Source organism: Daldinia decipiens (assembly GCF_022478715.1).
Source record: "Daldinia decipiens strain CBS 113046 unplaced genomic scaffold F4813scaffold_5, whole genome shotgun sequence".
In the NCBI taxonomy this organism is placed as follows: Eukaryota; Fungi; Ascomycota; class Sordariomycetes; order Xylariales; family Hypoxylaceae; genus Daldinia; species Daldinia decipiens.
Window position 1 is genome coordinate 993029 of NW_026054548.1, and position 23499 is coordinate 1016527.

Sequence of the window (23499 nt, forward strand, 5' to 3'; positions counted from 1 at the left end):
GTACGTTATGTTAGGTACAATAGATACATACCTACCTACCTAACCAATGCTCGACATCATAATAACAGCCACTACACTATCAGTACGACTCCTCCAACCAAGAAGCCAAAAGTCGGAAATAGTACATTAGATACTACTTAACCAAGAAGAAGAAAAACCAGGTTTGTTGAGTTTGGTTCAAACAACGCCGTATGGTATTTATTATCGTTATTATTTTGATATAGCCCTACCGCGTAACGTTGAAGATCGCCCTTACGTCCGTCTACGCCGCGCCGCGCCAACGCATCGCTAGCAAGCTACCTACCTACCTACATACATACGTAGGACTATCTATATAATCCGATCCAATCCAATCCAATCCAATTCGTAATCAACAATCACTGCTCGGAGCTTGCTGCTGCACGTGTGTCTGTGGTTGTCACATGCTGTAACCCGTATACGTGCGTCGGTCCGAATGGGAGGCCCCTCACGACCATCGACGCAACGGCCACTCGCGACACACTCGTATGTGCCTCCATACCCGCTGTGATTCGTCGCAGCTCCGCTAACCCTACTATATCGTATCTATATCCGCCTGCCCTACCCGTCTCCGACCCGCCTGCGATTTGCTCGCCCTGAAACCACCTCCCACCGCCCACCGCCTCCAGGTCACTAACCGGTGAGCAACCCAACCTCACAGCTCGTATGTAGAGCAGACTGCCATTATCCCATTGTAGAAGGTCCCGCAGCCTAGGATTAGAGACCGTGAAGCTCTTGGCAATGTCTTCAAGTAAAAACTGAATTGGACCCCTTCCGGCGTAGGACTCGGTAGGAGCCAAGCGCACGACCATCTCGCACGTCCGTCCGTCTTACTAGCCGCCGCGCTTCATCCTGTCTGTCCACACTCTTCCACAACTCCCAAACTCCTAGTCGGACCGTTCCCCTCAAGCCCCAATAGACAATTCGCCCACGATTCCGCGCTTAAGAGGAACCTCATACCACCAAATCGGCTCTGGACCACAGATAACCCCTTGTAACACGTGCGCCTAGGTACGCCCTCGAGTAGAATAGTAAATTGAAATTAAAACGCGGTGGGATGGGTATTAACGCAAGAAAAAAAGACCGCCCCCTCCCCGGGGTTGTTTGTGACGGCCGGAGTAAATTATCCCAATTCAGCAGTAAACATCCTGGCTAATATCGGCCAGACCGTAGTCGTCATGCGTGTCGTTCAAGGGTCAATGAGGCCATAGTCATGCCAGTCGTATCGCGGGCGCGGAGGCCAAGTAGCTCAACTGGCAAAAGGGCCGTTCTCGACGCTGCTTCGACTGACCTCGTGGTATCAAAGCACGTGAACCCCGTCTCTTAGAATTCGAACACGCAGCTTCCCTTCATCGCCAGCCTCCAACGCGGTGCTCATTCCACCTCTCCCGTCGCTCGTGGCGGAGGTAAAACAGTTTCTTAGCCTCGCGATACCGCCTCACCCAATCCAGCGTCTCCCTCTCCGTCGCCAGCTCCTCGCCTCCAGCCCCGTCGCCCCCGCCTCCTTCCAGAAAGCTCTCCTCTAGCGCGCGGCACACAGCCTCCTGCTCTGCCAGGCTCTGGCCTAGCCTCGCGTACAGAGCTGCGGGCGCGAACGGCGCGAGCGCCGTGTCCATCTCGGCTTGCTTCTGGCGCCACTGGCGCTCGAGGGAGTGCGTTGATAGGAGCTGTGCTTGCGCCTGCGCGCGCTGCCGGGAGAGGTGCGCCTCGAGCTCCGTGAGGTGGTTTGCGAGGGCCACGTTATCGTCCAGCGCGGCGAGGAGCGCATCGCGGGTTGACGTCAGGGATGGGTGTGCTGCCGAAGGTGCGTGCGTGAGAGCGTCGAGGGCCGCTGGATTGGAGAGGATTCCGGCAAGGTCTTGTTTCCTGTGCGGGTGTTAGATTGTAAATATATAAGACGGTATAATACGTATAATGCTGTGATAAATGGGTATAAGAACCAATACTCACGATTTATCCTCAAGGATCTTCGGCAGCCACTGGTCGCCGGGATCTGGTATGGCTTCTTGCTCCGTCCCTCTGGCCATAGATGCCGAGGCTGGGATCAAACCTGAGGCATCCATAGTAGCTGGCGAATTGCCCCTCCCCTCTATAGATCTCAAGAATGTGTCATCCGGGATCGGGGCCGGTGGTCGAGGAGAGCTAGTGGTGGCGGGCGTACCTAGACGGCTGGCGTCGTGGCTGCTTGGCTTCGGAGGTGGTACGGGGGGTGGGGGAGTCGAGCTGTACATGGCAATTTATCTTTTATTGTTTTATGTTAAGTATTATTATACAATTTGACTCGGGAAGAATGAATGAAATTACTAAGGTTAGACTGTTAGTTATGATGGAGAGGTCAAGCTATCGAGCTGTTGGGCGAAGTGGGTGAGTTACAAAGTACTATGTACCAGTACTATATACCTAGGTACCTACCTAACGTCACCCGCTTATCTTATCATCTAGGTTAACTAGGTACATACAAAGTACTCATCTACAAAGTACCCTGCCCCTTTCCACTTCATCCATCTGTACCTAATATATTGAGTCTAATATATTAAATTTGATCAACTACTTCGACCCCAGCTCAATATCTGTCAATGAACAGAAACCAATTAAGAAATGATTTAATCACTCTCTGAAACGTAGGCATTGCGTATGGCACTTGGATAATTATGCGTTGATCGTGCTATACGATGTAAGACCACGGACATTCTCATATGCCCCAATGAACGCCTTCACTTTTGATAGTCGTCGTCTTATCCTTATGAATCATCAACGCCGGCAAGCCATAGCCACCCCGAATTTCAAAGGTAGAAAGAAGCATTACAAGCATTAGTACCTGTCCACCCAATGTAGACCTGTACGGGCCTTCATCAGTTTTTGACTGACCACAATTCCCGTGTCCATCCATGTTCTCGCATCATCCTCTTGCTACTGATACCACCCGCTCCTTTCTTGTCGCTGCTGCTGATAGCTAGCGCCTTGCTGCAGTTTGCGAAGCCCTCTACGAGCTCCTTCATTCGTCCGGCTTTCATAATAACCGCTGCCACGTCCGCGTCCTTTTTGGCGATCACAGAGGCAAGCTCCATGCATTCTAACAGGTTGTCACGGGTTAGAGTCGTGCCTGCGAAATGTAACACGCTAACGTATCCAATAATCATCTCAGGCAGATACGCGTCTCGGAGATACGTGAAATCTTCGTCTTCTGATCGCTCTAGTTAGATGTATTCCTTCCTCGAGTTGCTTATAACTAACCTTCAATGGTTTCCATAAGCCAATTATTCAATATATGGCGCATGAAGCTCTTAATCTTCTTTGTTTCCTGCCCGAGATTGGACCAGAAGTCCCGGCCTACCTTCTCTGCAGGACTATGTCGGATGTTAGCTTCATATTGCACGATAGAAACGTAGTTATCATGGCGAGTACTGACTCCTGGGATATTAGTTCGCTTGATGCAATAGTCTCCATCGAATCTAAGGCTCGGACTAAGCACTCCATCTCGAAAAAGGTTTGCGCTACTGCGATGTCTTCAACCCCAAGGCTGTTTTCATCCAATGAACCGGCTGCAGCGCTCGCTCGAACCTCGTCGAACCACGACACGTCCACGTCGTCGGAGTAGACAATGCCTGCCTTCCGCTTGAATATCTCGCTGCAGCGAACTCGTTCAGACAAAGCACGAGCCGCATGGAGGTTGAATTGCTCTAGTGTAACATTAGCACTGAAGGTTCTGTCTTCGGTGTGCCGTGAAAGGGACTACTTACTAAGAAAGCGTTTGTAGATAGCTGTACCGTAATGGAAAACCTCGTCCCAAAGGCCATCGACAAGAAGGAACCACTCCAATGACTGGATAAGATGCTCGTCCACAGGGTCTAGACTCTCTGGTGGCTCCCCGAGGAAGTCAGGCTTCAGAGGACGTCCGTACTTAAGCGTAGGTGGATCGTTGGAGAAGACGGTAAATCTACCAAATGGGGGAGGGTTTTCCTCAGGTTCGGGGTGCTCCTGAAGTAGAGAACGAGGTTGGAATTTGACAAATTCGGCAACGTTCATACCGAGCTTCTCCATGAGTCTTAGTAGTATCTCTCGTTCATGCTGGTCAGTTACGCTAGTAACATTCCTGCTCAGGGTGAAAAAAGCCCTATCTCCTTGCATTTGATTACAGTACAGCGGCATCATATCCGTTAAGCCCGTTAGTCGTAAAGTGCTAACATAGGCGGAGACAACGTTCTCTCGCGCTTTGTGGCGTTCGGACAGCTCCATGTGCAGACCACCTTGTAGTTCTTCGAGACTTGATATGATCAAATACACGTGGACCAAGATTCGTAAGCCGTTATGATCTCTTAGTTGGACAAATTTGCCATCGTCTATATTTTCGTTGGAGGCACCGAAGCTCGGTATCAAGGCCGAAGTATCCCCTGAATTAGCCGCCTTTCCAAGTGCGAGGCCGAGGTCGTAGGTGTACTGCTCTATATTATTGGAAATAATCGCCGCCTGAAGGGTTTTCATCGGCGTTTTTGCCTCCGCTGAAGTTTTCATATTCGTCTCCAACGATTTAACCAGACGCTCTCCGACCGAAGCAGCGTCGCCGTGAAACTGGACGGCGTTGAAGGTAGAGAATGATTGTGTTATAGTAGCCGTTGCGTCTGGTGAAGATCGCTTCATCAGGTAAGCATCGAACTGCGATCGAAGCAAAGCGTTGTAATGGGCGTAAACAAAATCGTCCCAATCTTCACAAATCTTCTCGACGCTTGGAATATCTCCAGAAAGGATACCGTATACAGCACGCTCGAAGTCGTCAGTACCTCCTTGTCTCGCTAAGGCAAAACAGGTACGACGCCACAGAAGCATCGAGAGAGGGTCACAGCTAAATCGACTCTCACTTTCGTCCTTTGATAATGGCATAGCTGACATACTAACAGCTCGCCAGACTTCGGTCCTTTCAACACACCAATCTCGAATTTCGGCAATGCTCCGCCCCCTTCGCAGTAATTCGTAACATCCAAGCCAAATAGCCCTCTCGAAGTACTCATCCTGCGGTTGAAGCTTCCGGTTCTGCCTTGTTGCTACGTCAGGGTCAAGTTGGGTTACCATAGGATTTGATCCGTTTCGGAGTTTCTGCACAACATCAGTAGCATTAGGGTCCAGTGCTCCAGACCAACCATTTAGGTTCTTTTGCATCTTGAGTGCAGATCGCGTATGAAGCCATCCATAAGCGATTATATCTCCTCTTTCCGCTCGCTGCTGATAGTCTCGGACTAATTCATCTATATCTACCCGCGATTCGTCTGCGCTGGTCTGCAGGCATTCTAGAATCGCCTTACGTTCCTGGGCAGTAGAGTCTGTCTGGAGGAACTCGTCCCAGAGCTGCGCACATGATTGGAATTTTGACACGTCGTGGCGGGCAGGCTTAAGAGAGGTCTTGTTCGGGTATCGTAGAGGTAAGAGGCGACGCAACATATCCCACGTCTGTGCTTCCAACTCCCAGTTCTTAAGCATTTCGGACAAGGCTGGTGATTTTACCAAATCGTCTCCGTCATCAAGGTCCATAGAGTCCTGGCTAGAAATCTCGTACGAATGGCGGGGGTCAGTCCCAGATAGTTGTCCTTGCGATTTGCGCAAGGCGCGAACTTTTTTAGACGCATATTGGTAGTAAGTATCGACGAGTCTAAATATGTCTGCTCGTTTCTCGGCGTTGGGCTTCTGCACTATTGTGAGAGAGTCGAGGCCTTTGGCAAATTCCTCGGCATCTTGTGCGAATTCATTTTCTGCATCGTCGTAAATGGGCGACGCTATTATCATGTCATTGTTAGCCTCTAACCACTCGTTAGATCCAATTGACGGTAGTGGTGCTGTACTTTGCTCATCAGGATCGGGGGATGGCGACGGCCCACCAAACGGTATGCCGTACGTACGCTGGGTTCTTTGAGCCAGCATCATGAATGTGAGAAAGATGACGGAGCGTGGGTTGTTGGTATATCTAGGCGAGGAGCTGGTTGCTAGCCAGCATCCTCCGAATTGTCTACGGTTACAATAAAAGAAGGGCGGCCACGGTATTATCGACTATGAGGGTATGAGGGTAGGTAAGGTGATAATTTGTTCTCCTTATTGGCCTGGTTCGAAGAATGGGGAAATGCGATACTTGGTGTCGTCAGGAATGGAGCTGTCAAGCTCTTGCACTAAAAAAGAATCAACGCGACTCGGATCCCATGAATGCGTGTCGGCAGCAGCTACCCAGTCAGAGAGCAGTGATAAGATTGGATAAGGTTGGCAAGTTAGCAGATTGGCTGGAAGCCGCCCATGAAGAAGGTTCCATGTCCAATTACCTACCTAGGTAGCACCTACTACATATGCACTAGCCTCATTCGATTAGCCTCAGTGGCTGCAAGGGAGTACAAAAAAGAATTTCTCTGCCGAAATTTTTATTCTTTTTTCTTTTCTTCCACAATAATGTCATCGGCATTCATATTAGAGTCTCGGGATAAGCCATTATTTCCTTCAATGCTTGTCCAGGTCCCATGCGGATCTCTCGCGCGCTCAATGATCGCCTAGAACGATTTCTACTCTCCATAAATGTTGCCTAACTTCTTTATTTGGGTTGACGCAAAGAAGGAGATGTAGAACATGCCACGCCCGTCTCCGTACCGGTATGTAGTGCCTGATTCTCGCAACAATAATGAGCGCAATGCCAGATAGAAGATCATTCCAGATCGATTATAATATCGATTCTAATATCGATATATGTGTCTATGTAAATTGTGAATTTCACTTGCTTTGCTCGCCTTGTCGTTGCTTCATCTTCAAACGTAAAAGGCTTGCTTTCGGGCAGCTGGGACTTGTTGCACCGTCTCCATGTTTTTTATAGAAAGCGTCGCAGCATTCGTACAAGGCATCGATATAGCGAGAACACTTTGCTTCGTCATAGCTATTCTTTCCAAGACAATCTATACTAGCATTAGAACTGAGCGGCAGTCTACGCGTCCAAAATATATACCTTGAATAGCACACTAAATGGGTGAATGTTAGTTGCATGCATATTCAATCCCAGTCCACCAGACTTCATATAATATCTTTACTGGGTACTCACAGCCCGAGGATGGCAGGGTGGCTTTGACTCAAGATCTTCTTTCAACGCCTATGCCACGGTTAGTCAGATACATCCTCATTGCGTCAAGGAGACAGACCATATTCTACTATTATGCCGGATCGTTCTTCTAGGGTTGTGAGGTGAATGGAGGATATTAAGATTGTTGAAATGGATATCGAATATCCATTGACATGATGCTATCCAAAAGGATCTTGGCAATACGACTTCGTTTGCTGGGTAGTTGCCATTCTTAACATGGAATTGGTCTGTGAGATTACCTACCTCTACCGATTGATCGAATATGACGTAGATATGTTATCAAAGCTAACCTCATTGGGTTTATTGTAAGATGTATAAGATGTATAGGTAGGTAGTTAAGTAGTCTTTGAAACCCTATGTACCTAATTGATGATAATTGGCTTTAACAATCATAGTATAAGTTGAACATTTAGTACATATTATACCTAGGTACCTATTAAGCTATCGTTTGGCCTTATATAAAACTTACAACGTGGTGTTGGCCTACTTCACTCCATGGATCCTGTCTAGTTTTCTATTAAATTATCACTACTATTAGGAAGACGTAATTGCTATGATATGAGAAGCTTCCAGCTTAGCCTCTAGCTAATCTTTTAATAAAACTATAACCCGCAAGGTAAACTATCTAGGTATAACCAACTACATAAGAAATTGAGCAAAATAGCTAAAGACTATGGAGTAACGAGAGTAAGAGAGAAAATTCTCTGTACTATCAAGGAATTTCACTTATCGATTTCTTGCATATCACTATAGCAGAACCACTTTATAGGAGCATATCTATTCATTATTAGTGGCAAACCCGCCACGAATAGGCCCGGCCGCTCTTACACCACAAAAGTCGTATATTGGTTAGTCGTCGTACAGATCTGATAAAATATCAATAATATTAGAATATGGTATTTGCTCACCAAGTTTAGCCCTTTACATCTTAGGTCGACCTTTTGGCATATTTTCCGTATAACTTTATGTCGCACAATATATATAAGGCGTAATTGCTTAAGAGCGATTACGGCGTCGTTTTTAGCTTCGACACTTTATTAAAAGATTATAAAACTATGGTAGAAGATTCGAATTAGATTTCTATTTTTTAACGTATCTTGACATTGAGTTCAGTCCTGGACCACCTTCAGCCATGGGATTCTTACCAATTAGGCAGCAGAGTGCATATACGGTATTCGAATAAGATGCACCGGAGTGTGCAGGCTAAAATCCTACATATAGGTTAGGTGATTGACTTATCAAATCTACCTGCATGTCTTACCTCGCAAAGCAACAGGTTCAGTTTTGACAAATCGAAGATAAAGACTAGGCCTCCAATGAACTAGGACTTCCTGCTTTCCGGCCTCCGTATCGAAATGAGAAAACTGTACAGGTAAGAATCACACAGGTTTCTTATGAAAGGCTAATAATAATACACGCGTCTAGGGCGTGTATTATAAAGTTTTAGGTCAGATACATACATGTATAATAAATATAGTTACTAATGTAATATGAATATGTACGTCAAGGAGGTGCGAGTGACACTGTGAGGGGTATTTTAGATCCGCACACCGAAAGAAGGAGCTTCAGCTGCAGTTAGACTCTCCCTTCTCAAGACAGTATGTATGTCTATGAGATGTATGCACTGTATCTACTATAGTATAATACATCCTTCAGGTGAGTCTAGCCTGAAAGCAAAGGCTGTACCTAAAGAGGTACCCACGGAAAAGGCCTAGACATATACCATAGGGAAAGTATGACCTGCAGAAGGTACTCCTTACTAGCGTACTTACGCTTGAAGTAACTGCCCCGCATCTAGCGTGGTTAACGGTCCTTGTTTCCACCTAGAAGGCGCCTCACGTAGCCTTCGCGTTGATTCCAAACTTCACCACCGCAATCGCATACTTCTCAAACTTCACTTCTCTTCTTTTGGCCACTGCGTTTTTTCAATCCTTTTCCTCCGCCACTCATAAAAATCCATACCAATCGCATTGAGCGCAGCAAGCCTCTCCACTCGAGTTTTCTTACTGCCATATCTCGTTCTCGAGCGATTAGTACACTATCTACGCTGTCCGTGAGTCTCACATCTTTCCGCTGTGCGTGAAAACCACAAATCTTTTAGTCATTTGCCCAAGAAGCAACACACAACCCTCCCTCTTCCTGTAGCTGACTAGGAAAAGACTAGAGAGCCGCCGTCTCTTAAAAAGACGACATACGAGACTTAGATCAATCCACTCTGATATCTCCGCAAGCACCGCCCATTACGCCCACGATGTCCGGAGAGAACGACAGCGGAAGCCCTGCCGCGGAACGACAGGACGCACCTGCCGGCGGCAGCGAACACCTTAATATCAAGGTGACGGACAACAATAACGAGGTTTTCTTCAAAATCAAGCGCTCTACTAAGCTCGAGAAGTTGATGACGGCCTTTTGTGAGCGTCAAGGCAAGGTCGTCGATTCCGTGCGCTTTCTGTTTGAAGGGCAGCGGGTTCAAAAGAGCGATACACCCGAATCGGTAAGTTACCAATTAGGCCCTTATAGCCCTCTCTAAATTTACTATGATCATTACCCTCTCCACTTTGGCATGCTATCGCTATCATCTCAAGAGTTCATTCACGCATTACTTAGATATACCTTACGTAAGCTAACCATCCTGTTTACTATCCGTAGCTGGAGATGGCCGACGGTGACACATTGGAAGTTCACCAGGAGCAGGTGGGAGGTGCCTGTCGCCGCTGATATTGCCAATATTCCTATGATTAGCAGATCAATCTCGCCGTTGGCATGATATATGGATGGAATATGGATTGGAACGGGAGGATTCAAAGGGTTCACCGTATCCCCGATTTAAGTCAGGTGACAGAAGCAACAGGGACAACTATAAACGAGGTCTCTCGCCCCCAAGGGTTCTTTGCGTGTCCTCGGTACCCCCCTCGCTCTGCCCTAAGTTGGAGAGCATCTATCATGTAGATTCTTGCTTTTTGCTTTATGAGTCTTTCAGAGGTACTGTCTTCTATTAATCGAGGTGGCGGCTGATCTCAGATTAGAGCTGCGTTTGTTCTTCCTATATTTTCGTCTTATATCTCCAACTACTTGCGGGATTATCTATCGTTTTCTGCTCGCCTTTTGCTGTCTTATACATGTTCAGACTCTAAGCAGTCCTAACGAATGGAGGAAGCAGATCTATTATTTCCAGCCCTATCTCTTTAACTTTGTAATTGAAGGTTTCTACGTTTTCGAGAGCAAGAACAACACGACTATATCAATCGGTGGGAAGTCAATGGGAAACTCAAGATTACCGAAACAGGAGGGGATCCTATTTTATCGGATGATTGATCGAGCAGGAGACATAGTAGGAGGGTGAAATAAAAAATCAAAGTGCAAAAAATACGTCATGACATATCACATCACAAAACCACATAAAACCGTAATAGTTAGTTAAAAAGATAACCAAGCAAGTCTTTTTGTATTTCCGAACTGCTATTGCTCAACTCCCAATACTGAAAAACGCCGCCAATTACCACCAGCAAAGCAATTCCCCCTAAACCAAGCCGAATCAAATTAAACCATGTCAGACTCGAGTCGCACATAACGCCTTGCCTTGGATGAATGAAGTATTACTGTAAGGTAAGCACAAGTCAAAAGCACCAAACGCAAACCCGTACAACGCAAAAACCGGACTCGGGAAAAAGCAATAACGACACCCACCAGCCAGCCAGCCAGCCATCTTTCACTCCAGCCCGCAAACTCGCCCTCGCTTCTCAACTTGACTTGCAAGACAAGATGTCACGAGAGAAGAGGAAAGGAGAAGTATGGGAAGGAAGTGTCAAGAGGAGGCAATAAAAACAGACAAACTACCAAAGTACTCCGTCGCAAAAAACCAACACAATCGCAAACTATGCCGTTCGTCGGTTACATCTAATTATCTTATCTTATCGTATCGCATCGTCGTTCGTAATTCATTCGCGTGCGCATCACGTCACATCTTGAGCTCTGCGGCGCGACACCTCGTGCACAGCACGACGCCCTCGCCGCGCTCGGGCATGGGGAAGATCTGACCGTCGTCGAAGCCGCCGCCGCACGACGCGCACCGGAAGCACTCGTCGTGCCACTCGCCTCCCAAGGCGCGCACGTACGAGCCGATGACGGCGCGCCGGCACGCGCGGCACTTGGGCGCTCGCCGCTCCGTCCGCTTCGTCTGGCAACTTACGCACCACGCGTACCCGTCCTTCTCGATGTGCGTCGCCTTCTGGTCAAACGGGTCGCCACACTCGGCACAGAAGAAGTGTCCGTAGTGCCAGTGTGCGCCTAGTGCTACCACGTGCTCGCCCAGGATGGGCGTCTTGCAGTGCTTGCAGCGCGGCGCGAAGAGTTCGTGCCAGTCTAAGTGGCAGTAGAAGCGCAGTCGCGCGTCCCCGTCTTCCGCCATCGTCTTTCCTGGTTCCTCGTCGAGGATTTCGCCTGCGGCTCTGCGCCGGATTCGGTCGAGTCGCTCGCTCCGGAAATTATCTGGCTCGGGGCTGATCTCGAGTGCTTCGAGAGCTGTGCCGCAGCAGTAGCACCGAAAGCATTGCGGGTGGAACCGTTCCGAGGCTCCGGCCAAGGCTACGAAGCGGCCTTCGATGGGGAATCCGCACTCATGACAGATCGCTGTCGCGCGACGGCCGGTCACTCCTGGTGCCGGAGACCAATGGCTTCGGCGGCGATCTTGCGTAGTATTGAGTGCTTTGGGGTTTGGTAAGGGTCTAGCGGAAGGCTTTCTACCACTGTCAGGGGTAGCTATAGTTGGTACATTCGGGGCTTTGTTATTGTAGTCATCGTCATCTCCCGGTAGTACGATAGTTGGGACAGCCGGGCCGTCATCCGAGACGGAGATCACCGGCACCGGCACCTGCGGACCGTCGTCCGCCCCGCCTATCTGGATACTTGGGATGGCCGGCGTGGTACCGGATGGCCGCGATGCTGACGACGGCTTCGGAACTTCAGTATCCGGCAAAACTGAGATAGTAGGGACAGGCGGCTGCGGATTCTGGCCCTGATGCTCTTTACCGACGACCCCGAAAGATCGGTGGCTGCTGGGCTTGGACTCTTCTAATTTTGAATCAGTCGCCTCTTCCTCTGGGGGCTTCCAGTTTTTATCAAAGCTTACGATTGGACGCCCGGGGCTGTCGCTGACGGCCGACGGCGTGGGGAGCTTCGCGCTGCGGTCCTTGAGCCGCATGGTAGTTGCCAATCTAATATCATCGCCCCGAATCTCCATACCATGCTTCTTCGGAATTTCCTGAGGCTTCTGTGGCGACTCTAACGGCGTGTTTGTGGTGTAAGCCGGGTTACGAGATTGTGATGGAGGGTTCTTGTGGATTTCGATTTTGGACACCGGCTTGGTAGGCACTGACGATGGAGTATCGTCCGGATCGTCCTCAACTGAGGCGGGCGCGAATTGAACCCTGTTAGGAATGCCTCTTGACTTAAGTCCCAGGGGCTGCGACTTCTGTGGCGATTTTGATGGCGATTTCTCTGGTGGTTGAGCCCGTTTTGGGGACCGTTCAGGCGTAATGGTTTCTGGCTCTTCCCATATTTGATCGCCTGAAAAGGGTTTCTCAACCTCCCCGCTTATATTACGCTTCAAGCTGCTAAGACGTCGGCCACCAGAACTCGAACGTGCTGTACTACCCATACTACCATACGATTTCGATTTCGACTTGGTCGATCCGATGGAATATGTACGTTGCTGATCCATACTTGTGCGTCCACTTACTGGAGAGCGCGCCCTGTCGCTACCTGACGAACTACCAGATAATGACCGAATAGAGTCCCTCGCGAGCCCGGTAGGACTGATCTCACTACCATACCGTCCGGCACTAGCAGCACGAGCATGAGCGTAACTATCCTTTCGCAAGTGGGATTTATACCGGTACGGAGCACCAGGTTCAGGAGGCTTTATTCCGTGTTGATGTTGCCAGACCAATTCCGCCGCCTCGTCGAGAGCCGCATTGTACAGTCGAGATTCATCGTCGTCCTGTTGTTCTCCGTCTCCTTGCTTATCCTTGTCCCCATCCTTCACATTCATGGCGTCCATAGCGTCCATTGCCTCGCGAAGTGAGACAGCCTCTTCCTTCTCCATCCATCGCTGCCCGCGCTCGATATATGTGGCACTGGGAACAAATTCACCTGGTTTCAAAGGCGCAACAGTAGGATTTTCGGGGTAATAATCCTTTCCAATGGAGGTCATGGTAGAGTAGCGAGAAGCTACGCTTGGGGCAAAACTAGGACGGCTACCGCGCGGCCTTGGCAGATCGGACAGCGGCCTTTGGTGATTGCTAGGGGCTTCGGACAAGACAGACGGGGCAGTTGGGGATGGGCGGCCGGTGGCGAGTCGTTCTGTAGAATCCCGGTGCGGTGGCTTTGACGAAGGAGGAAGGGGCCGTGCACCTCCCGGGCGGCTTACTCGACTCTCTCGGAGACTTGCCAGATATGCAGCTATAGAAAGTGTCCGGGTTAGTGCTATACTACTATCACATGTTTTACCAGATGTTTACGAACCGAATTGCTCATTGTTCATATAACTTGGCGAAGGCGGTGTGACTTTTCTGTTGGAGGACCTCTCTTTCGACCTGCCTCGCAACATGGCTGCGCAGGTAGAGTATGTATGCTATAACAATGCTGCAATGTTTGTATCGTGAATAAGTCGGTGGTGGTTTGTTGACAATGGGGTAAACTGGTAGGCTGCAGGTTAAATATGTGATTAATAGCTGCTTTCTATGGCGGTTGGTTTATTGATGAGTAATTTTGTTTACTAGAACAACTTCTTAACTAGGTAGGTACCAAATGTTGCTAGGGACAGGAAGAGTATTTATTTATGGATTGAGAAATATGTTTCACAGAAAAACCATAACGCATGATGAGGTGTCCACCCAGGTTCCTTTATTCGGTCGGGCTGGGCAAAGCGAGGAATGGGAGAATTTGGCGGTTTATGCTGTCCAATGTTTTGCTGGTACTACCGTCCAAGCGTTGCCGGGGCAGCCGCTTAGGTAGGGTCGATACCGCCTAGGCCTGCTAGAGACGGGCAGGACGGGGCAGTTTTCAGCGTAGGACAACTGGCAGTTGGAGTCCGTTGTTCTTACAAGGTTCCCCACTCCGACAGTTGGCGACGATGCCCAAAGGTCGGAAGCTGCCAAGGATTTAAAAGTTTAATTCAGGTAGTTCAGCCAGACTTTCCCTTGCTCTTACCTACCTAACCTAGGTACTGGCTGCCTAGTACCTACATGTAGGCCATTATCTGCTATTATCTGCCACTACCTATCTACCATTAGATGCAGGGAAGACCTGGGAATTTACCTGGAATCTTCGATCAGGGTCCACCCTAACCACTTACTATGACTATGTACATAATTCCGCCCCTTGTCATTCACCATGCCTATCTAAGATATTGGCAGGTACTGCGCAGTAAAAGATGACTCAAAGAACCAATCCTATTTCATCAACACCATTTAACAAATGTTGTTTGCTGGTTCATCTGCAATTCTTCCCTTAAATCCAACCTACCAGCGCAGTCTTCGTTATAATCGTAATCCACTCTGCGGGTTTAGTACCGGGTTCAAATGCGCTTTTGCCGTTGGTATTTTCTGCATGCAGATGTCATTTACCACGTGCTACTAATTGCGGCTCTTTTAGTATATTCGTTCTTCTATGGTTTTAGCGTAGAACATGGAAAGACGAAAGTTATCTATATCGAGATTACCAAACGTCAGCCTTCAACGAGGTAATATTATGACATATGTTATTCCAAATATATGGGTGGACGAATGATGATCCTCAACGTCGAATCTAATATGCGGGACAAATGTTTCTTGCATCGACCACTCTTATATCCCCGAATTCGGTTCATTTTCGATATCGGCCATCCGTATCATAAGCAAAGAACCGAGACTGGTAAAGTTTCCCCCCGATTAGTGATATATAATTATGATTATTGATTGTGCCCAATACGACCTTATTTCTTCTTATCGCTTATGAGTGCTATAGGCGGAGATGTCTCGCCGCACACGGAGATGATAGTGACACAGAAGACGTTGACGCCCAAAGGTTGACACCAACTGTGCCGTAACCCCGTGGGGCGGATCACTCGGGAGTCGGACCGGGGTGAGCACCGGTCCGACTGCCAGATCCAAGTACGGCTCAGCAAATATGACTAAGTTTTTTGTTGTTCCCGGCCAACTCTTACCTAATGAAAGGGATAGAGGTACACCTTTCGAAAGATATAGGTTCTGACAGTACATGCCTCGGCATTAAAAATAATAAAAACACCTTATTCTCGATGTTAACATCAAGATTTATTTTCTATTGTCTTATAACTCATAATTCATAGCCTACCATATTTCCAACTACCATGGCTATACGCGACAAGGACCCAGATAATAGCCAGGATAGTAATGACTCAGTCAACATAAACCTTGAAACCCAGGATCCTCAGCCGCAAGAAGAATTCAAGGAGGGCGGTTATGGTTGGTTAGTTTCTCAAAAAAATCCCGAATATCCTCATGTGGGTACATACTACGATACTAACTACTCTCTTCTCTCTAGGGCCGTTATTTTCGGTGTATTCTTACTCAACGCTCACACTTGGGGTCTTAACTCTGTAAGCGTGCTCCTGACGTTCAAGATAATGTTTTCCCAGTTTGTTAACATTCTCCTATCACCACTAGAGTTTTGCTGTCTTCCTCGCTTATTACCTTAGATCTGGCTCGTTTGGTGCAAGTCAGCTTGGCTATGCCTTCGTAGGCGGCCTATCTATCTCGATCGGTACGTGAGCTATACATGTTACCGGGATTTTAACTAACAGGGACATAGCTCTCCTAGCTTCTCCGCTGGCGACCACTTTGGTTGGTTGGAAACGGTGCGGGACACGACTAACTATATTTCTCGGGGCTATCTTTGAGACGTAGGCTCGCCCGATTTCACAGAGATAATCTAGATGCTAAAACTCTCATAGGATTGGCTTCGTCGGCTCATCGTTTGCCTCAGAGTTATGGCACCTGATTCTGAGCCAAGGCGTATCCTTTGGCCTTGGTATGGGTCTCTGCTTCGTCGCCTCTGCTGCCGTTCCTCCTCAGTGGTTCGTAAAACGCCGATCCTTCGCTAACTCGATCGCCGCCTCGGGGTCGGGCTTCGGAGGTTTATGCTACTCATTGGCGACTAATGCTATGATCACCAACATCGGCCTACCTTGGGCTTTCCGCGTCATAGCCATTGTCTGCTTTGTGGTGAATACTGTCGCAAGCTATCTCATCCGCGACCGCAACCATGCTGTCGGCTCAGTCCATATAGCCTTTAACTGGAAGCTCTTTAAGAGGCCATCGTTTCTTTTGTTCCAAGCCTGGATGGTCCTCTCTATTCTTGGATACATCATCCTAATTTTCAGTATCGTTGACTACTGCCAGACTGTTGGCTTGACGGCTTCTCAGGCTTCTTTAGTTGGCGCGCTGTTTAACCGTGAGTTTCTTGCTTGGATTATGTCTTAGGTCTAGTAATTCTAACTAAAAACACAGTGTCTCAAGGACTTGGACGGCCTGCAATAGGGTTATCCAGCGACTCAGTTGGGCGTCTAAATATCGCCAACCTGTCTACGCTACTATGCGGTCTTCTTTGCATGTTCTTTTGGATATTCGGAGCTAAAAGCCTAGCTGCTTGCATAGTGTTTGCTCTCCTTGCTGGTGGTGTTGCCGGCGTAATGTGGGCTACGGTTGCTCCTATATGTGCCGAAGTTGTCGGACTTGCTCTCATACCTTCAGGTTAGCTAATGATCCTCAGTATCCCCCATTACCCTACGTTGGTTTAACTCGTCGACGCAATCTAACCCCATTAACACATGCTTCTACCGACTACAATGTACTAACTTCTAAGTAGCGTTATCAATGACCTGGCTCGTTCTAGTCCTGCCGGCGACGTTCGCCGAAGTCATTGGTGTGAGCCTCAGACGGTCTGGGCCAGGGGGTTATCTCCACGTCCAACTCTTCACCGCGTTTTGTTATATTGGTGCCTTTATATTCGGTAAGTCACACCGCCAAGGTAGACCCTCTTTAAATAATTGAATCTTCAGAGCAGCCTCGTATTTTTCATTTAACATTTGATTCGCTGATTCTCAACAATCTAGGCTGGGCCCTTAGAGCTTGGAAAGTCTGGGAGTTGAAACAGGTACGACTCGATAAGGAGCAGCGAGAACTTGCCGTTCGTGACGAAGGTTTACTGTCCTCTGCAATAGAGCACCAGTCGCAAAATAACGACCGGGCCACTCCTCGACAACGATTATCTATTCTCAAGGGACTCTGGGCTATAGAACGGGTATAGAATGGGGGCTAGGAGTTATAGTCATCCAGAGCGGAGTGTATGCCGACCACAGGACACTCATAAAAATAAGATATATAAAAGACTTATAGAGAACTCATATGGTAGCGTTGAAGCACATAAGACTTGATGATATAGTTAATATCTATGGTGGGCAGTTTAAAAACATGCTATATAAGTGAGCACTTCTCTACCTAAAGTCCCTTATTTGCCAACTCAATAGCCTTCGCCGCCGCCTCGTCAAAGTCGTCAAAAGCAAACAGCGGCAATCCACTCTCAGCAATAATCCTTTGGCCCTCCTTCTCGTTCGTCCCGCGGATGCGCACTACCACGGGCACCGCCATCTGCAGATCGCGGAAGGCCAGAATCACGCCCTCGGCGATCATATCACCACGAGTCAGACCGCCGAATATATTAACGAATATGCACTGTAACGCGGGAGCGGAATGTGGGTTAGCTGCCATATGTTTTGTTTTTTGATATGCGGTTTAGGAGGTGATGATGTGGGGGATAATAGCACCCGAATATGTACATAGCGAAGAAGAAGAAAGGGGGGGGGGGGGAGGGATGAGAGGGAAATGGATAGGGAAAGGGGAGACATGCCTTAACCCTTGGATCCGTCAAAATCACCTCAAAACTCCTCTTCACCGTCTCACTAGTCGCCTTGCCCCCCGTATCCAGAAAATTCGCAGCGCGGCCCCCCGCATCCGCCAGCGCATCCACCGTGTTCATCGCCAGCCCGGCGCCATTGACCAGCGTGCCGATGTTGCCTTCCCCGTCTATCTTGATGTACACGATGCCGTGGCTCGCAGCTTCTCCCGCCGCCGCATCCTCGCTGCGCGGCAACGCGTGGATGTCGGCTTGCCGGGCGCAGCTGCGGAAGGCGGCGTCGTCGAAGCCGAGATGCGCGGCGGAGACGTGGATGGCGCCGTGGGGGGTCGTGGTGATGTGGGTCGCGAGGAGGAAGGCTTCCTTGGAGGCGAAGAGTGCGGCTAGCGTGGTGAGGAGGGCTTGGAGGGGCGCGGTGGATTTGGGGCTGAGGTCGAGGTGTTGTGATATGGCGGGCGTGGAGATGCTTGCGAAGTCGAATTTGGCGGCTTGGGAGGCTTCGCTGGTTGGGGAGGCGATGATGCAGGGGGTTTTGGTAGATCGGTCGATGGTTACTGCGAGGAGTTTCTGGGGGCTGGCGGATGGGTCTTTGGAGATGGGGATGCCGTGTTGGCGGAGGAGATCGAGGGCGGTGTTTGGGGGGAGATAGATGCTGCGTGCTTGGCCTCTAGGAGGGTGATGGGCGACTCGTGGGGGCGTAATAGGGCGGCGGGCTACAGTGTGTATTCCCCTCCGTTGTGAGGCGTTGGTTGGGGAGGCGATACCGGAACCTGTGGGCGTCACACCGTCTAACATGGATTTTAACACCGGCCCAAATCTGGAGGGATGATTAACGATGGCTGCTCCTGCTGCTTTCAAGGCCTCGATCTTGTCTAGTGCAGACGGCTCGCCGGGTAGAGCGAAGGCTCCAGCATGGCCCATGATCCGGCCCGGAACTGCGTTCACGCCGGCGACAAGAGCGGCGATCGGTCTATGCCGGTCAACTACGATATTCCCAGTTTTCTAGTTACAGGAAAGGTAACTAGGAACTTGACTCACTTTGGGTTCTTAGTCGTAGCTCGGTACTCTCCAATCCAATCCGCAGCCTCGATCTCGGCCTCTCCTCCAATTTCCCCTACAAACGCAATACCTTCCGTGTCCTCGTCCTCGACGAGGATCTGGAGGCCTTCTTTTAGACTCGTGCCTGGGAGAATATCTCCGCCGACACCTATGCACATACTTTGGCCTAGACCGGATCTGAGCGTAGAAGCAGCGGCTAGCGGAGAGTACATATTAGAATCGGAGATACGCCCGTGGGACGAGTAGCGGACGTACTTTCGTAGCTTAATGTTCCTGATCTTGCTACAATTCCTATCCGGCCAGGTTCAAAGCAGGGGAGCGGTTGGAAACCTACGGGCGAAGATGGCTATAAGCTAATACCGTAAAAATTAAACCAGTAGTTATGGAATATCACTAACCGATTCTACATTTTCCTACCGCCGATATGATGCCGGGAGAGTTTGCGCCGACTAGTCTACACTTGGACTGTGTTTTCAATATAGAATGAATCTGGCTTTCGTTGTTAGTTAGATTCCGCAGCTATTATAGATTGTATTTATTGACTGCTCACTCGAAGGATGTCATGAAGCGGAATGTGCTCCGCCACGGCTACAATAAGCGGAACCTCGGCCTCGATCGCCTCCTCGATGGCGCTGGCAGCTTGGTGTGCAGCTACGTAGATACCCGTCGCGTCTGGCCTGAGGGCTTCCACGGCCTAGAGGGAAGGGATCGTTAACTTTCCTTCCCGGTTCTAATTACTTTCCCTTCCGTGTCCCACTGTCGCAGAACAGAATCCCTAGGTAGGTACCTAGATAGTGATGTGTGACGGTACCTTGTGAACCGTAGGAAATACGGGCAGGCCTAAGTGCTCGCCTTCCCGGCCCGGGGTCACGCCTCCTAAGATATTGGTGCCCCATTCTAAAGACTCACGAGCGTTGGCTGTGGCTTGTTTCCCTGTACTTCGTGTGTAAGCAGGGGGTAGGCTAAGGAGCAGGCAGATGAGTAAGTTAGGGAGATAAACCTGTGAACCCCTGAAATATAACTCTTGTATGACTACCTATTTTGAGATTCTTGAGGGTTAGGTCGTACCCTGATTTAGAACTTAAGTAGCGGTGGTTCTGTAGTAGTACTCTTGACGGACCGAGGTTTCGGGAGGTGAGAGAGGTGTGCCTCAAGGGCCTGGTTCTGGGGACGTTACGGAGCATGTTATTGGAATTTCTTGATGGGCTGAGGTAAACTATTCATCATATTACATGTATAATATAAGTGACTAAAATGTTGCCGGGTAAGCTGGTCTTGGTCTTTATATACGATGTTCAATATTCGGAAGCAACTAGCCCGGCACCGGACCCGGTGTCTTTCATCGACCTTAACTAATCCTGGGAATAGATCGGATATGCTTAATTACCGACAACTACGAGAGAATCGGAGGCTATGTATTAATAAACAATGCGCTGACTAGAGAAATAAAGACCTTAAGATATACGTAACGTGAATAGTATAAGTTGGATGTAATTTACGTTGCAGATTTGAGTATGTACCTAGGTTTAGTTATAAGAGCGTTTGATCCGGAGGTTAGGTATGCTCGGATATACTTGATGATTTACAATATGGGCTGTGATTTCGGTCATTCCCATTTAAAAGTTCAACTGGGCATTCCGGCCGTAAGGAAACACGCAGTTGGTAGCAGAAGGATGTCGGAATCCATAGCTAGATTGAAGAATTTTGGGTAATTCTTCTTCTTCCCGCGAGTCCCGATGAGTAGATTTGGTTGCAAGTTATTACCATACTACCGTCGTCCCTGGGCTTCCGAACTAGAGGGCGTATCCGTCTCCGAGGCAAACCCCAAGTTTTTGAAGTCGTCCTTCGCCATAAGGTTCCTAAACAGTGAGACAGAGACTAGATGGTCTTAGAGAACGGTAGGAAGCTTACCGGTCCATACGACAGGATAAATATGTTTTAGCAAGGTTGCGGCACTCCTCGTCATTGACGCCTTTGACCTTCTTGATGCATGAGAGATACTTGGTCATGACGGCCTTGCATTCGCCTAGGGATGCACAGTTAATAAATGAAGAAATAATTCTGGGGATAGGAATTGCTAACCATCATGATCTAAAGGGAAGCTTCCACGCTGAGGTCTACGGACGAAGGAATGGCTGAAGTCAGCACGCGCTCTCTTTTAAGAATCGAGGTGATATCTAGGAGACGTACGGGGTAGGCTTCCCAGTATATGGACCTGCGCCTGGACTGCCAAAGGAACTCATAGGAACAATGATTTGTCCCTCTTTAATTCGTGAATTGAAATTAATGTTAGGTACGATCGACCAAGTCGGAGGTTTATCTATTTGCTAATATTAATAATATTAATGTGATGATATGGATGTTGTTCGGTTTCAACTTATGATTCGATAACGAATGTCGAATGTATTGAAATGTTAAAATTTTGGAGAGTACATGTACCTAAACGGTGTTAGAAATTGTTATTCATACTATGTATGCTAAGAAGTACTGAAGTATATGGGACTTTACGATGACCCCCCTCCCCCCACATCGGTCAAAGATCTCCGGGGTCGATCAGGGCATCCTTCCAAGGTTTGTTAGGTGGGTAGGTGGGCTGTGCTTGGTTGCTGGGCGAACAACGGCTGCCGAATCAATTTTGACATCACCTCAATGTTCTCATATGCCCAGCTTAGCTAGCACAGGTGCTCTGCTGTTTGCACATGTTGTGCTGTCGTACCTACTTGATAATTCTTATCTAGTTCAATATCCGACTTTCTCCTATTTGAAACATTAATTTATAATTTGAACCGAGTCTTGTGTCTTTCCGCCTTAAATTTACCAATCTCACCTCGACTTATAATAGCTCGCCTTAGCCACTTACACTTATACACTTTACACACTTATCCGCTTATACGCTTATACACCTACCTACCTACCTAGGTATACATTCATACCTCAAGCTCGCATACATAACAATCGGTAAAGACCAGTAGCGCGCTGCCACCCAACGACTCTCCCCACCTCGTGTCTGCAGCGTCGTCAGCTGTGAATTAAAAATACCACATACCCAATCCAGATACTCAATACCTGCTCTATCCGATTGTTTCTCGTATCGAATTCCTCGCTCTTATAAGCCCGCGCGACCGCCTGGTGCGGAGGTGAACGTTCAACTTGATGCTCGCGGAAATCCTGGATAGAAGATGCGGTTGACGTCCTGCCGACATGTCGCGCTCCTTTCGATAACTGCGACCACACTTGCGCTCGCTGATTCCATCGTCAATCCGCTCGAGTACGGGACTTTCGAGGACTTCTCACCCGTCCATAAGAGAGCGATCGATTGCCCCGACAATTTTTTCAGTTGCGAGGACCGGGGTCCCGTCTTCGAAGGAACTTGCTGTCAGAATGGACAGCTATGCGCTTTGGATGCCTATAGTTCAGCGGCCTGTTGCCCTACTACGTAAGTAATCCTATGGAGAGTATCTGAATTCTAGGATATGATTTGTTGTTCGAAGCTTACATATCTGCTTGAATTGTAGAGCAACGTGTACAGGAGTGGCGCCAACCGGTCCAACGCTCTCTGTGTCCTACGTGAGCAACACGTACTTCTCGTTTCCATATATACCGACGTCGTTTGCGAATTCAGTGGCGTGTACATCAGCTGTCAACCAGTGCTCGAGGAATTACGCATCGTGTGTTTCGGGATTAGCTGGAAGTAGCGCAGCTTATGGCGTGACTATCGTGGTTCCGGGAGGCGGTGGGACGACGGTTGCTGCCACGCAAGCTACCGGGCTTCCCGCGCCGTCGGCAACATCTGTTTGCTCAAGCCTATCATCCGAGGCTTGTTACAACTTGCAAAGTGCCCAATGCACGCAAGCCGGCACCACCGGGGGGTTCATCATCGGCACCGGAAATGCCGCTGCACGACCTGCCGCTGCTCCTATGGCAGCCGTCATTGCCGGCATCGGATTGAGTCTCATTGGAGGTTATATATGAGTGCTTGTTGAATGACTATCATAGCCAGATGATTTTTAAATCTTTAACTGACCTGCCGATGTGCTCTGGATCCCGGAGATCCAAATACTGATCGAATGACGTCATGAATTGTTATGACCCTTTTCTAAACGTGTATATTTGGCTGGTGTATCTAGATATGTGCCTTTAATATGGGAACTGGGGGCTTTGTGCATAGAAACGGAACGAATGAAGGAATATTTTCCTTGGACATCGGGGGTTCGGGATGGGGACGTGATCTCATTTACATAGTGAGTTATCAAAATGAATGAAACAATTCCACAAGTAATTAAAACGAATTGTCAATTTGCATCATGCCAAGCTTCATCTACTTGAGTTTTTGCTATGGATTACTTGTGAAGAGTACAATGCGTATTGAGTATTTCCTGGGCTAGAAGTTT

The 23499-nt window shown here is 48.6% G+C and overlaps 9 protein-coding genes across 9 annotated transcripts; 4 read left to right on the forward strand and 5 right to left on the reverse strand.

Annotated features, from left to right (window-relative positions):
• Nucleotides 1–1098: 1098 nt before the first annotated feature.
• F4813DRAFT_270065 (uncharacterized protein) lies at nt 1099–2559 on the reverse strand. Its single transcript, XM_049240366.1, has 2 exons — nt 1969–2559; nt 1099–1884 (listed from the first exon to the last, which is right to left on the reverse strand). The coding sequence occupies exons 1-2, from the start codon at nt 2247–2249 to the stop codon at nt 1368–1370; spliced, it is 798 nt and encodes a 265-aa protein (XP_049102935.1). The 5' UTR covers nt 2250–2559; the 3' UTR covers nt 1099–1367.
• F4813DRAFT_270301 (nuclear pore protein 84/107) lies at nt 2560–6023 on the reverse strand. Its single transcript, XM_049240369.1, has 4 exons — nt 3759–6023; nt 3428–3698; nt 3253–3365; nt 2560–3202 (listed from the first exon to the last, which is right to left on the reverse strand). Exons 1-4 carry the CDS (start codon nt 5929–5931, stop codon nt 2871–2873), a joined length of 2889 nt encoding a protein of 962 aa, XP_049102936.1. The 5' UTR covers nt 5932–6023; the 3' UTR covers nt 2560–2870.
• Nucleotides 6024–6307: 284 nt separating this feature from the next.
• On the reverse strand, nt 6308–7315 carry F4813DRAFT_349005 (DUF1903-domain-containing protein). Its single transcript, XM_049242135.1, has 4 exons — nt 7176–7315; nt 7079–7126; nt 6986–6998; nt 6308–6935 (listed from the first exon to the last, which is right to left on the reverse strand). Exons 1-4 carry the CDS (start codon nt 7176–7178, stop codon nt 6757–6759), a joined length of 243 nt encoding a protein of 80 aa, XP_049102937.1. The 5' UTR covers nt 7179–7315; the 3' UTR covers nt 6308–6756.
• Nucleotides 7316–8710: 1395 nt separating this feature from the next.
• Nucleotides 8711–10553, forward strand: F4813DRAFT_349006 (ubiquitin-like protein). Its single transcript, XM_049242136.1, has 3 exons — nt 8711–9170; nt 9277–9611; nt 9767–10553. The coding sequence occupies exons 2-3, from the start codon at nt 9369–9371 to the stop codon at nt 9833–9835; spliced, it is 312 nt and encodes a 103-aa protein (XP_049102938.1). The 5' UTR covers nt 8711–9170; nt 9277–9368; the 3' UTR covers nt 9836–10553.
• On the forward strand, nt 9340–10583 carry F4813DRAFT_270797 (uncharacterized protein). The gene is made up of 3 exons (XM_049240370.1): nt 9340–9611; nt 9767–9985; nt 10144–10583. The coding sequence occupies exons 2-3, from the start codon at nt 9892–9894 to the stop codon at nt 10458–10460; spliced, it is 411 nt and encodes a 136-aa protein (XP_049102939.1). The 5' UTR covers nt 9340–9611; nt 9767–9891; the 3' UTR covers nt 10461–10583.
• F4813DRAFT_349008 (uncharacterized protein) lies at nt 10554–14094 on the reverse strand. The gene is made up of 2 exons (XM_049242137.1): nt 13640–14094; nt 10554–13576 (listed from the first exon to the last, which is right to left on the reverse strand). Exons 1-2 carry the CDS (start codon nt 13722–13724, stop codon nt 11076–11078), a joined length of 2586 nt encoding a protein of 861 aa, XP_049102940.1. The 5' UTR covers nt 13725–14094; the 3' UTR covers nt 10554–11075.
• Nucleotides 14095–15279: 1185 nt separating this feature from the next.
• On the forward strand, nt 15280–17668 carry F4813DRAFT_270929 (MFS general substrate transporter). The gene is made up of 8 exons (XM_049240371.1): nt 15280–15604; nt 15680–15734; nt 15802–15898; nt 15947–16037; nt 16089–16588; nt 16645–16887; nt 17003–17146; nt 17250–17668. The coding sequence occupies exons 1-8, from the start codon at nt 15486–15488 to the stop codon at nt 17441–17443; spliced, it is 1443 nt and encodes a 480-aa protein (XP_049102941.1). The 5' UTR covers nt 15280–15485; the 3' UTR covers nt 17444–17668.
• F4813DRAFT_400109 (succinyl-CoA synthetase-like protein) lies at nt 17635–20848 on the reverse strand (the record flags this gene model as incomplete). The annotated part of the gene is made up of 8 exons (XM_049248237.1): nt 20109–20848; nt 19920–20041; nt 19659–19802; nt 19507–19597; nt 19364–19438; nt 19088–19304; nt 18050–19019; nt 17635–17868 (listed from the first exon to the last, which is right to left on the reverse strand). The coding sequence occupies exons 1-8, from the start codon at nt 20290–20292 to the stop codon at nt 17635–17637; spliced, it is 2037 nt and encodes a 678-aa protein (XP_049102942.1). The 5' UTR covers nt 20293–20848.
• A 937-nt stretch (nt 20849–21785) lies between these two features.
• F4813DRAFT_349041 (uncharacterized protein) lies at nt 21786–23441 on the forward strand. The gene is made up of 2 exons (XM_049242138.1): nt 21786–22544; nt 22624–23441. Exons 1-2 carry the CDS (start codon nt 22288–22290, stop codon nt 23078–23080), a joined length of 714 nt encoding a protein of 237 aa, XP_049102943.1. The 5' UTR covers nt 21786–22287; the 3' UTR covers nt 23081–23441.
• Nucleotides 23442–23499: the final 58 nt, after the last annotated feature.

Coding starts and splice junctions, on each gene's coding strand:
- F4813DRAFT_270065 (XM_049240366.1), bottom strand. CDS start 2,249: ATGTACAGCTCGACTCCCCCACCCCCCGTACCACCTCCGAAGCCAAGC. Junction 1,885..1,968: donor AAGATCCTTGAGGATAAATC/GTGAGTATTGGT, acceptor ACACCCGCACAG/GAAACAAGACCTTGCCGGAA.
- F4813DRAFT_270301 (XM_049240369.1), bottom strand. CDS start 5,931: ATGATGCTGGCTCAAAGAACCCAGCGTACGTACGGCATACCGTTTGGT. Junction 3,699..3,758: donor TATCTACAAACGCTTTCTTA/GTAAGTAGTCCC, acceptor ATGTTACACTAG/AGCAATTCAACCTCCATGCG. Junction 3,203..3,252: donor GCTTATGGAAACCATTGAAG/GTTAGTTATAAG, acceptor TAGAGCGATCAG/AAGACGAAGATTTCACGTAT.
- F4813DRAFT_349006 (XM_049242136.1), top strand. CDS start 9,369: ATGTCCGGAGAGAACGACAGCGGAAGCCCTGCCGCGGAACGACAGGAC. Junction 9,612..9,766: donor AGAGCGATACACCCGAATCG/GTAAGTTACCAA, acceptor TACTATCCGTAG/CTGGAGATGGCCGACGGTGA.
- F4813DRAFT_270797 (XM_049240370.1), top strand. CDS start 9,892: ATGGAATATGGATTGGAACGGGAGGATTCAAAGGGTTCACCGTATCCC. Junction 9,986..10,143: donor CAGGGACAACTATAAACGAG/GTCTCTCGCCCC, acceptor ATCTCAGATTAG/AGCTGCGTTTGTTCTTCCTA.
- F4813DRAFT_349008 (XM_049242137.1), bottom strand. CDS start 13,724: ATGTTGCGAGGCAGGTCGAAAGAGAGGTCCTCCAACAGAAAAGTCACA. Junction 13,577..13,639: donor TATGAACAATGAGCAATTCG/GTTCGTAAACAT, acceptor CACTTTCTATAG/CTGCATATCTGGCAAGTCTC.
- F4813DRAFT_270929 (XM_049240371.1), top strand. CDS start 15,486: ATGGCTATACGCGACAAGGACCCAGATAATAGCCAGGATAGTAATGAC. Junction 15,605..15,679: donor AAGGAGGGCGGTTATGGTTG/GTTAGTTTCTCA, acceptor TCTTCTCTCTAG/GGCCGTTATTTTCGGTGTAT. Junction 16,888..17,002: donor ACTTGCTCTCATACCTTCAG/GTTAGCTAATGA, acceptor ACTTCTAAGTAG/CGTTATCAATGACCTGGCTC.
- F4813DRAFT_349041 (XM_049242138.1), top strand. CDS start 22,288: ATGCGGTTGACGTCCTGCCGACATGTCGCGCTCCTTTCGATAACTGCG. Junction 22,545..22,623: donor GCGGCCTGTTGCCCTACTAC/GTAAGTAATCCT, acceptor CTTGAATTGTAG/AGCAACGTGTACAGGAGTGG.